The following is a 15,694-nucleotide window of genomic DNA, read 5'->3' as shown; positions in this document are numbered from 1 at the left end:
TATTTCTGATTCAATCTCTCTGTTCCTGCACTAGATTCTACATTTGTGATTTATTGTCAATCCTAAACCTTGTTCTTGTTGATGTATTTCTCATCTAGATCTACTTTTTGTTATAGAAATGATTTATTTGTAGTCTGTGTGTGTTTCATGATTTTTTTTATGAAATCTGGAGACCCTGAAGCTTCCATGAGATGTGCAGTATTTTGACAGACTCGTCTCTCTTTCGCTCTTTCCTGATCTGTCAGTCAAACACGTCTCGCTGGTGTCTGACAAACTGGACCTTCTGATCTGATCTGATGTGATCTGAGATCGTGTTCACGTCATTTACACCGATGTACGGCTGCATTACATCAGTCTCACCTATTTATACTGGTATTAAATAGTTTTTGTAAAACCACCTCAGAATAAAAACACGGTGCTTGGTGAGGAGGCTCGGTGATGGAGAGTGACACGTCCATCTTTATGTGCAGCCATCAACATGAAAATCTCGTTAAGGTTATTATTTTAATTACAGTAATTGCTGCCACTTCCACTTCAGAGACTCAGAGTCCGGGAGTGGTGGGTGAGCGGGTCTGATCTCACACACACACACACACATACACACACACACTTAGCTTTATATGATCAGCAACACACACACACACACACACACACACTCACACACACACACACACACACACACACACTCAAATGCACTAATGTGTAGAGAAAGTGAAGCAAAAGCAACCAACAGCTCAGAAATGATCAAAAATACAGTGTTCAGATGATCAATTGTAATCAAACAAATAATGTATAAATAATAATAATATTAATAATGAGAGTAATAATAAATATAATATAATTACTATAAAATTAAAATAATAATTTATTAATGATAATAATACAATATTAATAATTACTATACTTATAATTACTGACGATAATAGCAATAATAATAATAATAATAATAATAATAATAATAAAAAGAATTATGTATAATAATATTATTTTTTTACTTATAAATAATATTATTTATGTAATAAAAATATTACAGAAAATAATAATAATGATTATTATTATTGATGATTATAATAATAATTATTATATTATTATATTACATTATATAATTATTATATAATAATAACATTTCTATTGATAATAATGACTTATTATTTTTTAGTTTATTAATAAAAATAATAATAATTTATTGATGATAAAAATTGAAAATATAAAAATTATAATAATTTATTCATATTATTAATAATAATAATAATTAATACTTAATTTGTAATATTAATAATAATTTATTGATGATGATAATAATAATAATGTATTTTTTTTAGTTTATTAATAAAATAAAAATAAAAATTTAATGATAATAATGACAGAAAATATAAAAATAATTATTAATAATAATAACAATAATAATAATGACAATTTATTAATATTTTTAATAATAATAATAATTAATACTTAATTGGTAATATTAATAATAACTTATTTAGAAAAAGAAGAAAAATTATAAAAATACTAATACATTTTTGATCATAATAATAATATTTTTAAAATAATATAATTTAGTGATAATAATAATAATAATAATAATAATGATTTTTTTATTAATGACTGCTGATACACGACTGGTTTGTAGATTAACTGAATGAATTATCAGCTGCTCGGTGTTCCTAATAAATTGGTCTGTGCGGTTCATTTGATTCCAGATTTTTATACTGAGCTTCATTTAAACGTCAGAACACATCGCTGTAACGATTCAGTCTCACAGAGCGACTCCAGACTGTAAACCATAAACACACACACACACACACACACACACACACACTCACACACTCACACACACTGAGGCTGAAGCAGCTGACGGCACTATCAGACACGTCAGAAACGTGATACACTCTCTATTAGCCATCATGTGTGCTTCAAGCTAACGGCTAATCTGCTGATAATTGTGGTGTGATGAGAGAGAGCCGCTTCCTGTCCTGAAGCTTCTCTACTGACGACACGCTAATTGAAAACGCGATGGCACGTGGACGTCGCTGAGAGTCAAACCCGACTGGAAGGCCTTGATGTGTGTGTGTGTGTGTGTGTGTGTGTGTGTGTGTGTGTGCTACCTAACAATACACTATTACATTATATAATTACAGCCAGACGCCTTGTCCACCGCTACGCTAGCTAACTTTTGTACATGCGTTTGTTTGGTTTGGTGTACCTGCACCTGACTTATGATCACACACACACACACACAGTGAATGAAAGCTGCCCTTTACCCGCCACTTCACATCATTAGCAGGCTACAAGTGAAACCATTAGCCGCTCACCTGTACGTCTGTAATGGAGTCGTTATGTAGCGGCGGGAGGAGAACGCTCGCTCCTGAGCGCCGCGAGCCTCCGCGGGACCTCGTTTCGTAGGTGTTGGGTGACGCCGTGTGTGACGGGTCGTGTGTTTTTAACATTATTTGAGTCACGCGTGTTTTTCATTAGCTGAAAGGTCGGATTAATGAAGTGTGTGATAATCTAGCGTTTACCAGCCGCCCTGCGCTCCTGCTAATGTACGCTGTTTTTGGAGGGGGCGGACTTCTCTGTGCCCATATTCAGTAAACAGGGAGTCAGAATGCTGACTGTACTGTACATTTTCACTGGTCAGGAACCTTCAGGTCATGAGGAACATGGAACAGTGGTAAATCCCACACGTTGGTCCAGAAGGTCCAAAAATAGTCGTTTTGCCATGAATCGAAACTGGGAACACTGGTCCCAGTCCTGGTCCCAGTTAAACATGACATGTTTAGTTATGGCAACACTAAAAAAGCCAATATTGACCTTTAATATTTATATAATTGTTTATATAACATAGACTGAAGCTCAGTGGTCAGAGTTTCATACGCCTAAAGACCGTGTGTGTGTTTAGGGCAGTTGTAGCCAAGCGGTTAAGGTTCTGGACTAGTTATTAGAAGGTTGCTGGTTCAAGTCTCATCACTTCCACCAGGTTGCCACTGTTGGGCCCTCGAGCAAGGCCCTTAATCCTCGTTTGTTTAGACGCTTTGGATAAAAGCGTCTGCCAAATGTTTCGTAGATTGATGAAGCATCTTCAGGTCACTTTACTCCGTATCTGGAGTCCAACCTGTTATTAAATGGACCAGAAATATATGTACGCTATATTATTTCAGCTCTTCCAGCATCACCCAGTGCTTAATTAATGATATAAACATAAATATTGTGACAATACCAGTAAGACTACGTCCCTGTGAACAAAGCGAGATCCATACAGGCATGGTTTGACAAGTTTGGCGCGGAGAAACTTCAGTGACATGCACAGAGCTCTAACCTCCAACCCGGAAGCCCTAACCTCCACCCTGATGATTGTAAGCCAGACCTTCTCCCAAACGCTCCCCTAAAACCTTGTGGAATACCTTATTAGAAGGGTGGAGGCTGTTATAGCAGCAAAGGGGACGAGAGTTTCCGAGAGGTGGATGAGAACTGATGTAAAAGGTTCAGTAATAATGAGCCAGTTTTGGTCCCCAGAATTGAACCGCTGCTCATTGCAAATCAAACTGAGCAAGAATATAAATGAGCAAGAAAGTCTGTAGGTCTGTAGGACCTAAAGTTGGGTTCCAACATGATAAAACCATCAGAAAATTGGGACTCAATAACCAGCAGATCTGCTTTAGCTGTGTGTGATGTGTTCTATAAACACCACACAGAGATTCACATGTTCAGGTGTGTTGGATTTACAATGAAAACTAAGGAGCTGCTCACAATCACAAAAGTCATCTATGGTCAGGATCGCAGTGGGTGTAATACACTGGGCGTAAGGTAAAAAAAAAAAAACACCTTGGACAGGTTGCCAGTCCATCACAGGGCAAACACACACACAGTTAACCCGACTGCATGTCTTTGGACTGTAGGAGGAAACCGGAGCACCTGGAGAAAACCCACATGGACAAGGGGGGAGAACATGCAAACTCCAGATGGGAATCAAACCCAGGACCTTCTCGCTGTGAGGCGAAGGGGCTAAAGAAGGGACAGACGGCTTCCCCGATCACTGATCTTTCTGATGAGTAAACGTTTGGTCAGCAGTGATTACTGAGTCGTGAGAAATAATCATTTAACTTTTTAAACCATTAATGAATAAAAAATATATGGACGTTACAGGGAGAAACTGTTTCAGAGACAGCAAATAGGTCAAGTGTTCGTTTTAAACACTAAAAAAGGATAAATATTTTAAAATGTGATTAAAAATACATCACGGTTAGTGTCTGATGTTAGAATAATGAGAAACACGGTGAGTAAACGTTCACTTGTACAGTCGATCTCTGCTCGCATCAGAACGCTTGTACCGGCGATAAATCCTCCATCAGAGTTCAGAGAGGGTCAAGAGACAACAGACAATAGATGCTTGTTCAGGTTTAGGTCGCGTCCTAATTCAGGTCTCGCTCGCACTAAACCCCAGGGTCTGGACTTCATTAGGTCCAAACCCAGACACCCCTCCTGCTCCCCTGCAAACCAAACAGAGGCGACATAATTCACTCTGCCAGGTTTTACAGTGAGGGGTACGGGACCAGAGCGGGGTCAAGCGAACCACTGAAATCTGTTCCCCAGCTGTACAGATCCCCCCCCCTCACGCTCACCCCGCACCTCGAAAACGAGGGCGAGACAGAACAAGGCAGAAAGTGAGAGTGAACGCGAGAGAGGGAGGGAGATACTTGGCGGAAAATCAACCCCCCTGCCGAGACGCTTTATTGAAATTGTTCTGTCTGTCTCCACCTTTCCCTGCATCCAGGATAATCCAGCGCGCATCGGATTGCAGCCGAGATCGCATGTCGAACGCGCCGGTGTGAGGCCAGTTACACACGGCAAACGGTACGAACGTCGAGCAAATCCAACACTCCGCTACCTGTTTAGAGGGTTTACGTGCATAGAATATGTAGGGCGGTTGTATCCTAGTGGTTAAGATACTGAACTAGTAATCAGAAGGTTGCTGGTCCAAGCCCCACCACTGACCCTGACTGCTGTTGGACCCTTGAGCAAGGCCCTTAACCTTCAATTGCTTAGACTGTATACTCTCACAGTACTGTAAGTCGCTTTGGATAAAGGCGTCTCCTAAACGCCGACAATGTAAATGAACATCAGACAGCTACCAGAAATAACCCCCTAAATTAAGGCACTTGATTACATGTCATAGCATCTTGACTAACACATTCTCCGTCTGACACGTGTGCACTATGAACCGCTTCTTTTCACCTGCACCAGATTCATACCGAGATCCGTATCGTGCATGTAGAGTCGTGCACCGCTCTCTATTATCCCCCGTCTCTGTGCAGTACCATCCAGCCAGCAGAGGTCGTAATTGCAGCAGTTATTAGGAATCCCCTTCGACAATCACTCCCTCAGACGAGCCAATCGTTTTCCGTATAGCAGAACTGGGTTTCGAACTCACGAGCTCAAATCAGCGTCTAATAAGTCATTCTGAAGTCATTTTACTGTTTAAAATAGTGCATTATACCGTACAGTTTGTCTAAACTACTACTACTACTATCTATGTGGTATGTTGATAAGCCAAAAGTAAAACGCCGTACCCTACAGCAGCGGTTCTCAGTCTTTTTCTCACCTAGACCCCCCTGTGTTTGGAAAAACTAAATTTCCAGGACCCCCTTGACACAGGTTATGATATAGCCCCAACATATGCAGTTTAAAATAGATCTATATGACATCACATGTGATTCTTTTTTAACTACTCTCAGTTAAATGCACCGGGGCCCCCTTTAGACTCACTGAGACCGCGGCCCCCTGGTTGAGAACCATTCTTGTCAGAATGGAGCCTGACACAAAAGTCCAACTCACTCGATCTGGATCTAATTTCTGTAAATCGTAGAACCTCCTTATTATGATTCAAGCAATCAAGTGACGCAGTTTAGACGACCGCTGCAACAGTTTGAGAAGCAGCTACATCTAAACACGTTTAATGTCTCAGTACCTTTCTGTGAATGAGGATGAGGACTGGCACCACATTCACTAATCTACACTTCCTCTCAACCAGCTCATCAGCACCTCCGAAAGAGTGTGAACACATGCCTGTACCCAACACACGAGTCTCCACATCAGATCCGAAACGTCTGATGGAAAAGTCTCGCTCGCTTCTTCATTACCTGATTAAATTGAAACTCTCAATGCTTATTAGAAGAAAAGAAAATATATAAAATATACTGTTAATCTTTAAGAAAATACTGAATTAGAAAAGTCAGGAGTGCAAGTGTGGAACCACTCAAAGGAGGACGAGTTTCAGTCTCAGTAATCAAATCATCTAATAATGTTGTAAGCGTAACGTAATAACAGGACGTTCTTCATACAGATAATTAAATAATGATTCATTAATCTGATCATTTCAATTGAAAACCAAGAAAAATGCTTCCTTAGGGAGCTGGTAACTGGTTTCCAGTTCATGTGGAACTATTTTTACCAGCGTAAGGACTTTGAAAGGTGTGAAGTGTCTTTGCAACTCCAATGTAACATTTTCAGTTTTCAGTTCCTACCTGGAACCTGTAAGTGTTTCTTCATTAGAAGTGAAAAAGAAAACGTTTAGGGTGCCAGAACCTTTTATAATATTTATAATATATGCATATATAAAACTATAAATTATAATATATTTGTTTACATATATGAAGGTATTAGCAAGCAAACAAGAACAGGATGTTCAGTAATGTCTGCCTGTGATCCTACTCTACATTTATGACAGTGATTAATTAAAGAGCAACACGACTCTCTTATAGTGTAACGTAATGTAGGAAATCCTTCTGATCCTAAATCAGTTTTAAATATTATTTATTTCACTTATAATTAAGTCCAGAATCTACTTTATTTGCCTGAATGGGGTGTTTTAGAGCACTTTCTTGCAATGAGTTTTAAATGCCTCGTAAAGACACTTTATACAATAAACCTACAATAGAAAATAATTCTAGTATCTACAGCACGCTTGGACAAACATAAACAAAAACATGTAGGGTGCTGGTTGGAACCTTTCTCCAGACATGCACAATATTGTACGAAGAGTAGTTTTACATTAATAAACAGGGGGAATATGAACAATATATAAATAAACAAATATAACATTAAACAATATATAAAAGACACATGAATGTTATTAAATGTGCCTACATACAATAAATACATGTTGTTAAGAGTAAAGTATTAAGCATCACGTATATCAAATATCCTTATGTATGTAAATAAGGAGACTTATTATTAGTTTGCTTGATTGCTTGGTTCAAAATCATAATTAACTTTTGTTTTTTATTGTCTCGCATGTACAATGAATTTAATTACTTTGGAGTTGGCACTAGCTAGGCGTACAGAAAATAGTAAACAATAAACACACATGAATCTTCCACTGATCTAACAATACATATTTCAGACTAAACTAAGGAATAATAATCTCTCTGTATTAATTCTTAATGTACAAATAAATGTTCAACTAAGTTAAACCTTCAGTTTTCTGTTTTGGAAGTTCACTGATACTCTATGATGGATTGATTTTGGCTGGAATCTGTTTTGGTGCTTACATAATGGCACAGGACAGAATATTAATCTATTAATATGAATAGAGCACAGTAGATACACTACACACGTATATATACACACACACACAGACATTGTTCAAATAGTCAGATAACACTCACTGAGCTCTCTGTAGGAGCAGATTACTCCAGCCTGTTATTCTATAGCTGTGTAAGAGCTGTAAGTGCAAATGTTCAGTGTGATCCGAGATGTTTTTTAATAGGAGAAAGAAGAACAAGGTCTAATATAGCATGAGGGGGGCGGCTGATAGTGGTTTATGTTTTTCTTAGTTGAATTGTGATCATGTTTTATAGTTCATGATCATTAAAGGTGTCACTAATTACTTAAAAAACACAATTTTAAATATGACTGTTCCTGAAACTAACACTAAATTTAACATCACTAATTGCTTTGGCTCCTATTCTTTTTAAATATATACATTTTATTACTTACTAAAGATCAGATTATTCATTTTGTACCTTAGATATTTTTTTTAGTGTTATGTCATGACCATAAGGGCTGTACACAACATGAGTCATTAGTTATAATAAATATTTTATTTTATTTAAAGATTTAAGCTCAGATTTTTGGCTTCTTTAACGTGGGTTGATTTTTTACTGCATGAATTGCCACAAAGTGAAATCTGAGCCAACCATCCTCCCTGTACCCTATAATTAAACCTGATGTTGTGATCTAATACTCAATAGCTTCTTGTCTAAAATTGCCATTGTGCAGTTTTTTATATTCCAAACTTCACTGTTGTTATATAAATGTATTTTATTATTAGTCTCACATTACAACATTAATGTTCATTTACTTGTCAGTATTATACTGTGTTAAATTAAAGACTGATTAACGTGTTTTACATCTAAATTCTTATTCATACAATTAAATAAATATTAAATAATCCAAAGCAAATTTAGCAGCGAGGTAAATTTCTGCTATCGCATTTCTTTTAAATAAAGAATTGATATTTAAACCCGACAGTCAGTAATTGGGCCTTTTAATATTTAATATTTGATATTTTATTTAATATACACAAATATTCACACTGGTTTAAGGCTTAATAAATCTCACAAATGAGCCCAACTCACTCTTTTAGACATTTATTAAAATAAGAGCATTTTTACAATAGAGGGGAAAAGTCCCGCATATTAGATGCGCAGCCGCATAAATTAAATTAGAAACGCTGCAAATGTGTTAATACATTTTAATAAAACATTTTTGCCCTAAATTGACTTTGTGTTGTGTGTTTGTGCAGCTTGACGGGGAATATTGTATGGCACTTTGCTTAAAATCTACCGCAAATTTATATTTTTCAAAGTTCGCACTTCCCACCTGATGCGTTCCGACAATCCGCGACCCTAAAAAGTACAACCATACGAAAATAATCACTAAAAAATGTAATTAATGCTTTTTCCATGGCGCAGATATCTCATTTAAAGAATTACTCTACTTTTGGTGGCTTATTATTATTTCAATTATTAAAATTTGCTGCTGCGCTCTTTACCAGGATTAACCAGGATTTTTGCGTCTATGATAAATTGTTTTTATTATTTTATTTTATTTTTGCGACGCTGAAAATTCGTGCAAATGCTTTATTTTAATGTTGTCTACCTGGTGTAAAATGCATGCATATAATATAATATAATATCATATAATATAATATAATATTATATAATATAATACATGCGTTCCACATTGTTTCTCGTTTTACTCCAGACTATTAAGCACTGGAGGAGCTGCAGAACTTAGATTTTGTATGATTGTATTTGCAGGACAGAAACATGTGCATGAGGAAAAGTGATAATGAATGAAGATGCGTTTAGCTTTTGGATGAGAGAGAAAAGAGAAAGAAATAAAACTGCTCCACTTCATCGGTGCGATTTTTCTTGCATTGCACAAATAATAAATATCAATAGAAAAATCATAATCAGTGCAGAGGAAAAGATGTGACAGCTACTTTACGCACACACTCTTGTGTTTTACTTTTTATTTTGTGTTTTACTTCATACATATTTTGAAGGAATGGAAATAAAAAAGTCTGAAAACTTAGTTTCATATTGTCCATGACTTACTTAATTTAAACTGACCTAAAAACTCTTTAAATCTGGGTCCACTGTGTTTGTCTCCACTTATGCTACATGATCTGCTCTCTCTGATCCAAACACGATCGTAACAGCATATACACTTATCCAACATTTAAACATTTTAAATGAACATTATGCATAAGCTAGATTTTAGACCAGACCTGCACTGCTCATACACTACGTTTTAATATTGTAATGATTTTATTAAGCTGTACATTACCAAGCCAGTAAATCGTGCATTAGGTTGATGTATGTGAGCAGGAAAACATGACAGCAAGTGTAAAACTGCATGCTGGCACTTTATTATATTTACAGACTGAAATGACCATCAGCTGATGTTGATGCATTTATACATTACATGCAAAACTAGACATGTGCAGGATCTGGACTGAACTGTGTTATATTATTCAATGCATTAACTTAAACTAATCTGTTTCGGCCGATGCAACACGATCTGTATTCTCAGTTTCAGATCGAAGGGGTGAAACTGGTGAATACAGAGACACCAAAACTGTGTATAAGCTACATCACTATATGTTTGCACTGTTTATTTTATTGTTTTCCTGTTTTACACAACTGTGAGCCTGAAAATAAACAACTTAAATAAACTCAAACCTCTTTTGTACAGGTTTCCAAGTGTTTTATCCTCCACATAGAGACCAAACACTTTTATTCTAAGCGTGCATATCAGCTGGAATTATTTTTCCATTCCTGCAGTATATCACTACTGGATGTACTTTCATGGTAGAAATCATGCAGTCATGTGAAATAGTGGTTGCATAAATCGTGCTTCAAATCGTGCACAAGCTTGAACGTTCATTTTAATCAGTTTTGAAAATCTAGTGTCTTATTTAAAAGCTTCTTCAGTTTGTTAAAATGTGTAGTTTAGTGGGCTCCACAAGAAATCCATTTAACCCATAATAATGTACAAGGAATAGCAAGTTAGACCCCCTCTGTCAAGTACATGTGCAGATTATGCATGCATGCAACACCTGCATAAATCACTGCTTTATGTGTTTTCATTTAGCCACGATTTGCACAACGTGTCTAATGTGCAATGTAAATATTTTGCATGGTTGAACAAAGCCTATACTTTAAACCTGGTGCAGAAGTTTGTGTTTATTATGTATTGTGTATTGATCAGGCGCCTGGTTTTACAACGCTGAGTTAATGGAACAGAAAAGACGTTTTTAGGACATGTGTTTGCTTTTCTGGTTTAAACCGAATTGAAATTATCACATACTGTACATTTAAAATACACATATGCACACTTTTTTACTTTTGTCATGCACAAGTTTGCATCCTGAACAGTGTGCTTTGCAGGGCTTTAAAAGCTTGAGGCTGCAAATATGATTTTACCTTTTATAAGCTTCTTCAAGTTCATAATTTAGGTGACAAACAGAAGTAGTTTACAGCCTAAATCTAAAGACTTGTTAAGGTACCTCTTTAAAACTGTATGTTTAAAATGACCATACAGCCCTGAAAAACAGCTCTCTTTAAAATACGCATGCATGTGCAGAAGTTAAACTCTACACTAATTCTGTTTGTATGCATAGACTTAACAAGAGTTTTATTTTAATGCATAAATTTTACGCATTATTAAATGCATAACTAGCTTTGGCACCCGGGCATCATTTCTAGAATCAGTGTGAAGTAGGAATCAGTTCTTTAAAAAGGCGCATGGATGTGTTTGTAAATCACCCCTGTGCATGCATGTCTTTGCTCGAACTATTCAAGCTCGCACCAGTAACCAGGATAGTCAAACTTGGTTGAATATTTTGGGGTTTGTTTGTTTGTTTACCTTTGCGCTGCCGTGTTGGCGTCCAGTATGCCAGCGCTCTGCATCCAGGAGCGCACAGGAGTCATGCCGCTCCCGATCGGTTCCTCCTTCATGGTGAGCGCTCCCCGCGGGAGACCGTCCTGGATGGAAAACATGAACGCGCAAGATCTCGCAAACGGGACTTAAAAAAGAGAAAAAATCCCCCGGATTAACAAGAAAAGCAACTTAAAAGGTCGGGCGAAAAAGGAACAAAATTTGAGACCAAAAAAAGTGGCAGCAAGGGTCCTTATCCAAAGGGGTCCTTCCTTCCTTCCTTCCTTCCTTTCGTATCCCTCCGGGTGCGCGTCTCTATTTTAGATTCCCAATAAACCCTCAAGTTCAGGATGAAGCGCTGCGTGTCTCTAGTTGAAAGAGGGTGGAGAGAGATCAGGAAGCATCTCAAAGGGAAAAAGCGAAGGATCAAGAAGAGGGAGATGGAGATGTTGCGCACAAGAAGCGGGGATGAAAAAGCGGGATAAAAACCGACTTGCGTGCTTCAAAAAAGGGAAGTAAAAATGCAATGATTAGCGAACAAGAGGGAGGGATGAAGCAGGCAAGGCTTCCCGCGCTCCCCGGGGAACAGTGGGATTGGGTAAGAAGTAATCGCACCCCCCTACCTCCATCTCTTCCTTCCTTCCTTCCTCCCTCCCTCCCTCCTCGCTTTCACTCCGGATCTTTACGGCTTCAGCGTCCCACCGGAGCGCACCTTCGATCTCACGAGGGGGCGGGGCTTTCGCTCTCAGGGGCGGGGTTTTGACCATATTAGGTGGAGCTCATTTGCATTCGGGCAGCTTTCACAAAGGTGCGCTTGGTAAATCTGGTTTCAGTCAGTCATCAATACACACCAGTACAGGACCAGTATGAGGCCTTAAAAACGTCCAGACTGACCACAGTAAAATTATCTCCACATATACCTAATTTACACATAAATAAAACATATTATAATAACAGATATTGGTCTTTTTTTATGTATTTGTTTGGAAACAACGGTGTTATTTATGTAGAAATCAGTTTCACACATTTATGAACATTTAAACTTCCACCTTTCAGTCTTAGAACCTAAATTATTACAGCACATTTAACTTAGACTAATAGTCTTATCAGTCTATAAGACTACGTAGATTTATCACAGATTATTACATAAATGACATACATTACAGACTATCACTTATTATTACTTATTACATAGACTTATTACAGATTATTATATAGATTACATACATTACAGATTATTACTTATTATTACTTATAGACATATTACAGATTTCTTACACAAAACTACCAAAAAGTTCGGTATGTTGGCAAAGTAATGTGGTCAGATTAAATATAGTCTATTTATTACAAATATCTTGTATGAAAACTGATTTATTTATGTTAATTTATTTATTTATTTACTTTTGGATGGGATTAAAATTAAGATTCTTTTGCATGAATGTGTTTTAGCAAATCTAAATGGACAACATCTATCTATATATCGGTCTGTCTGTCTGTCTGTCTGTCTATCTATCTATTGTTTTGGGGGTAAGGAACATGAAGACATTGTTTATCTGTTTTTATTTATCTTGTATTTATTTATCTGTTTATTGTTTTAGATTATATGGATCATACAGAATTTGTATGTATTTATTTCTTTATTTATGTAATTATTTATCTATTTGTGGTTTTAGATTATATGGAATATGAAGACATTTATTTATTTATTTATTTAATTAATTATTTTTTACAATTTGCCCTTTTATTGTCGTTTAATTTTGTCAGTGAAAACGTACATTATTGCAAACTTTATTAACGATCAGTGAAGCTTGAGAGGACAAAAAACGTGTGAGAGATTCCAAACGACCCAGACAGTAACACTGTGCCAACCAAACTAATTTGCCAACCCACCCTCCTCCCCTGCCTGCTCACTGGTGGTCCTGTGATGGTTCCATTGCACTAACGGATGAGGGACTGATGACCTGTGAACAAGAACAAATGGAAGAACTGTCAGTCAGTACATGTACATTTATGTGAGATATGAACCTCAGGTCAGTGTTTCTCAGTCCTGGACATGTGGATTAAACTCCTGCAGACACACACTGTACAGATTAGTCTGATTTAAGGGTTCATGCATGGAGCCTGTGAGCCCTGAAATCGGACATCTGATACTCATACAGTAAATGATGATGTGATCGATGATGGTAAATAGGAGATTGCTGCTGGCACTGCTGTTGGTGGTGAATTAGGTTAAATTGGGAGCTGAAAGTAACCTGGAGTGCCTGTGAGCTGGTAATAACATGTCTAGTAGGATCAGATCAGCCAAATATCATTCATCTCATCTCACTCACCCAGACTGGGGTGCAGCTTCACAGTTCTAATTTTAACAGGCATGGCAAAGCTACTGCAATTTAAATGTATTATTATTATTATTATATATTTATTTATATTTTTGCGTTTTGTTACGACTTACAATCATGATCCGATTTATAATTTAAATCATTTGTAAAACTCAGTTCAGTATTGATAATAAGTTGGGATTTTAAGACCCCGACGCCGATACTCGGCAGGCAAGACAAATTAAATATAAACTGTAAAGTAAATCAATTACTGCCTGTATTCAAACTAAACGATATTTAACATTTTTGGGAGGAAAAAAATCTAATCTGAAGATAAAAATAAGTGATTCTGTGATGAAGAGACACCGGGAATCACACACAAACATAATTTCGTTATTATTATTATTATTATGTTGCTGTTTAGGAGAAAAATATTATTTACTAATTAAAGTTAAGGAAATTCGTCAGCATTAATATTTAATTGCATTCTCATTATCAGAACCGTTATTAGTGTCATTATTATTATTATTTATTATTATTATTATTATTATTAATAGCACATGACAGCCTGCATTTACTGTATTTTTCTTTATCTGCTGGAATATAGATTTGTTAAACAATTCATGACTGAAATAGGATTAAACTGACCAAAAAAGCAAAAACCAGGAGTTCAGGCTTTGTGTGCATACTATACTTATTACTTATTGTATATTTATTAATATACAGTCAGGATAAATGGGTTTTCTGAACTGAATCAATAAAAAATCAATTTAAAAAATGCTCTTGGAGATTTAAATAAACTTAATTTTCTTCTGTCCCCGCTCATCCTGCTTTATTGGGTTTATTGGGAAGCCGGGGTAGTTGGTACAGGTACTCTATCACATGGCACAGAAATATAATACATTACAGTGGCATAACCAACAGCAAATGCCAACCAAACTGAAATGACATTGTGGCTGTGTTAAATATTCCTCACAATCAGTTTATTCATGGTTTGTGTTAAGAAGGTGATTGGCCCTTGTTATGGGCATGACTGGCTGGCATAAAATAAGAAATCTGTATATCTCTATATTTTTTTATTTTTCACGATACCATTTTAATCCAATCGATTGCAGTCGGGTTATGAATATGCTGCTATTCTTACTGACAAATCCACCGTCTGCACAGTTTCTCGTCCTACCCATACAGTCCTCTTTAGCACACTTGGTCCCTGGTCAAGAAGGGTTATTTATTAAATGTATGATGGCAGATTTAAAAAAAACGTACCGTAGCACAGAGATCCATTTTTAAATATTCACCCCACTACCAAAAAAATAAACTCATAAGGCTATAACTTTAAACTTACAATATGTCAAGTAAACATATATATTGTATATAGAATATGTGATTTACATGTTTAAACTAGATCTGTCTGAATAACAGGACATTATTTTAATGTGGATAAAACACATACTCAAGTTTTACTTTTACTCGTTTGGTCAAAATATAAAAATTTAAAAGGACAGATAAATAAAAAATAATTAAAACTAAAATATAATAAATATAATAAAAGGAACGGAATGTAATGTGCATTGAGGCGCTTTGCTGCCATCTAGTGGACAAACAGCGTCACATCTCGCTGACGACTTTATTCTGGTATCTTGTTCTACACCTGATCCAATTGATCAGCTAATGAACACTCTGATCGAACATACATATATGCAATTAATTGCATAAATTAAGACTCAAAGCCTTACATTTTTAATAAATCTTACACTCCGTTTAATCCAAATTGATCATCATAAACTTGTGATGTTTCCATGTGGTTGTTGTTGTTGGTGTTGCTTCCACATTACAGTTCATCTCTTGGGTTCTGCACACAGGTTCTCATTGCTTGTAGACAAGCCTGGAATGGTCCAGTAAATCCTGTATAAGAGATAAAACACACCAGT

General features: G+C 36.4%; 1 protein-coding gene across 3 annotated transcripts in view; it reads right to left on the bottom strand.

Annotated features, from left to right (window-relative positions):
- Positions 1 to 11,906, bottom strand: part of LOC134300192 (transcription factor COE3) — an 86,180-nt gene extending 74,274 nt beyond the window's left edge. For all 3 annotated transcript variants that reach the window (XM_062984867.1, XM_062984869.1, XM_062984868.1), the window contains exon 1: positions 11,434 to 11,906. In XM_062984867.1, the coding sequence (XP_062840937.1) occupies positions 11,434 to 11,567 (134 nt within the window). In that variant the 5' untranslated portion in view covers positions 11,568 to 11,906. The remainder of the gene's footprint in view (positions 1 to 11,433) is intronic.
- Positions 11,907 to 15,694: the final 3,788 nt, after the last annotated feature.

The sequence above is a fragment of the Trichomycterus rosablanca genome, chromosome 22 (genome assembly GCF_030014385.1).
Source record: "Trichomycterus rosablanca isolate fTriRos1 chromosome 22, fTriRos1.hap1, whole genome shotgun sequence".
NCBI lineage: Eukaryota > Metazoa > Chordata > Actinopteri > Siluriformes > Trichomycteridae > Trichomycterus > Trichomycterus rosablanca.
Note: the sequence above shows the minus strand (reverse complement) of the source record. Positions and strands in the feature narration are given on the sequence as shown.